The sequence below is a fragment of the Sinocyclocheilus anshuiensis genome, unplaced genomic scaffold (assembly GCF_001515605.1).
Source record: "Sinocyclocheilus anshuiensis isolate Anshui unplaced genomic scaffold, SAMN03320099.WGS_v1.1 scaffold34, whole genome shotgun sequence".
In the NCBI taxonomy this organism is placed as follows: domain Eukaryota; kingdom Metazoa; phylum Chordata; class Actinopteri; order Cypriniformes; family Cyprinidae; genus Sinocyclocheilus; species Sinocyclocheilus anshuiensis.
Window position 1 is genome coordinate 4,029 of NW_015544124.1, and position 2,327 is coordinate 6,355.

A 2,327-nucleotide genomic window follows, 5' to 3' on the forward strand; every position below is an offset into this window, starting at 1 on the left:
ACACACACACACACACACACACACACACACACACACACACACACACACACACACACACACACACTACTGTCATTCTGTGTTGAACTATTATTATTATTATTATTATTAAAGCAAGATTAAAGCATGACAGAATCCTCTTTAGGAAGGTTTTATTTGACCCGAAATCAGCTCACCATCTGCACATCTCCATCAGCCACGGCTCTCAACAACTTCTCCACCTGTTCACCAAACACAGGAAAGAGAAAACATAATAGCAGGGTTCCACAAGTAAAAAACAAACAAAACAACATTCTCAGTAATTAATAAGTGATGATATATGATATTTTTAACAGTCAAATTCCCATAAAAAAAAAGAAAAAATACAAACCATCATTTTCTTTCACTTACTGTCTCTAACACTGATCAAGTATTGATTTTACATCATTTTCACATAATCAACGTACTTTTTTTCAGTAATTTTTGGTGCTAAATTTCCCTCGTTTACAGCATTTCACCAGTATTTCGCCACAATAAAAGTTCGAAGATTTGAAATTTGAGCCAGAACGTTCGAAAGTAAAAAAAAATTAAGACATAAATATTGGTATTGTAACCTGTAGTACAAAATACATTATTATAATTATCAAATTTTGTTTTTATTTTACAGTACAATTTTAATTGACTTTTACAATAAGAGTTCAAACATATAACGAAAATGTTTTTGATATTACATTTGTGTAGTGAGATTTACATCATTTTTACATAATTAACTTTGCATTTGCAGTACGTTTTGATGCTTAATTTCACTCTGAGGACGAACAAGGGCTTTCTTTGATCTCATCTTGTCTTGTAACGCTATGGTCTGTCCTTCAGATGGCACTGCCGTACCTCTTTGTGTCGGATGCGTTCGGTCTCCAGCGGTGTGGCCTCAACACTCAATGAAGACGCGCTGGACATAGATGAACGTCTACTGCTGCAGTCAGACGGCTGAGGAGAGCGACTCGGAGACTGAACAATCACAGAGAAATTCAGGGGAGGTTAGAAATGGAGAGTCTATCAAAAGGTCTGCTGCTAAAATACTTCCTCTGTACAGATTCTCCAGGTCAGCACACAATCATCCAGCAGAAGTATTCGTTATTCTCTGTTGCTCAAGATGTTTTGCAACTTGTCAGAATGGTTTCATCGGTTGAGACACAGACAGACCCAAACACGGGTTCACACTTGATGACAAGTTAATCATTATATCAGATGCAACATTAAAATATATAAATGGGGCTGCATGATAATTGCGATACAGCTTAAGGCAATTATTAAATAAAAGGTTGCGTTTTAATTAAAAAACTGTGTTTCAGAGTGAAGCTAAGTATTGTGCATTAAATATTATTATTATTATTATTCAATTTGGTCAGGTTTCTACAACACCAGTGTGAATGTAATGTGAACTTAGACACTATCACAATTTATGATTAAATGACATAAGAGAACCTTGAACATGCGAATGTGTCATTAAATTATTGAAATATTAACTTTAAGCAAACATTTTACATCTAAGGGGTTTGGCAGAAAAAGTAATAAAAAGAGTATTACAAAAAATACTGATTTAGAGAAACAAATCCAGCTTGCACAAACAAACTTTTTTAGACATTTGAACATGACATTTTAAACTCACCTCGAATCCACTTTCCCTTTTACTGGAGTCATTATGTCTGCACTCCAACAATGACAGAATCTACAACACACATAATACAACATCATCTACAAAATGCTTTTCTGCTGATATTAAAACAAACCGTTTACTCTACGTTTGTAGGTGTGAGATGCTGTTAAAATCGAGGCACAGAATCCAGTCTGCACATAACTCGAACCTTAGAGTTGAGGGCACAGTGTAAGGGAGTCTCCTTGGCTTTGTTGTGGATGAGGGTTGATGCTCCGTTCTCCAGGAGCACCTCCATGATGCCCTCGTAACCCCAGCGAGCGGCGATGTGCAGCGGCGTGTCTCCCTTATCGTTCTGAACGTTCAGTCGACAGGAGTGCAGGTCGAAGTACAGCAGAGCCTTCACACACTGAGGCACACATTCACATCAAGAACGAAATATCGGCATTACACACACCACCACACTCCATCACAGAAACACAATATTTAAGAAGCAAAATAACCCATTTGTAAATTAAACATTCAATAATGATGCTAGTCAAACAGCTTAGGCACAGTTTAATGTGTGTCATAAATAAAGACAGACAGACAGACAGATGATAGATAGATAGACAGATAGACAGTAGGGCTGCACGATAAATCGCATGCGATATTTAACGCGCATCTTATCAGTAAAGCCGGTTCTGTAATCAGCGGT

The 2,327-nt window shown here is 37.0% G+C and overlaps 1 protein-coding gene across 1 annotated transcript in view; it reads right to left on the reverse strand.

Moving 5' to 3' along the window:
- LOC107694829 (ankyrin repeat domain-containing protein 27) overlaps positions 1 to 2,327 on the reverse strand; it is a 19,612-nt gene that overhangs the window by 1,051 nt on the left and 16,234 nt on the right. Inside the window, exons 18-21 of the mRNA XM_016494526.1 lie at positions 1,842 to 2,039; positions 1,646 to 1,705; positions 865 to 984; positions 174 to 218 (exon numbers count right to left, since the gene is read on the reverse strand). Of these exons, the coding sequence (XP_016350012.1) occupies positions 174 to 218; positions 865 to 984; positions 1,646 to 1,705; positions 1,842 to 2,039 (423 nt within the window). The remainder of the gene's footprint in view (positions 1 to 173; positions 219 to 864; positions 985 to 1,645; positions 1,706 to 1,841; positions 2,040 to 2,327) is intronic.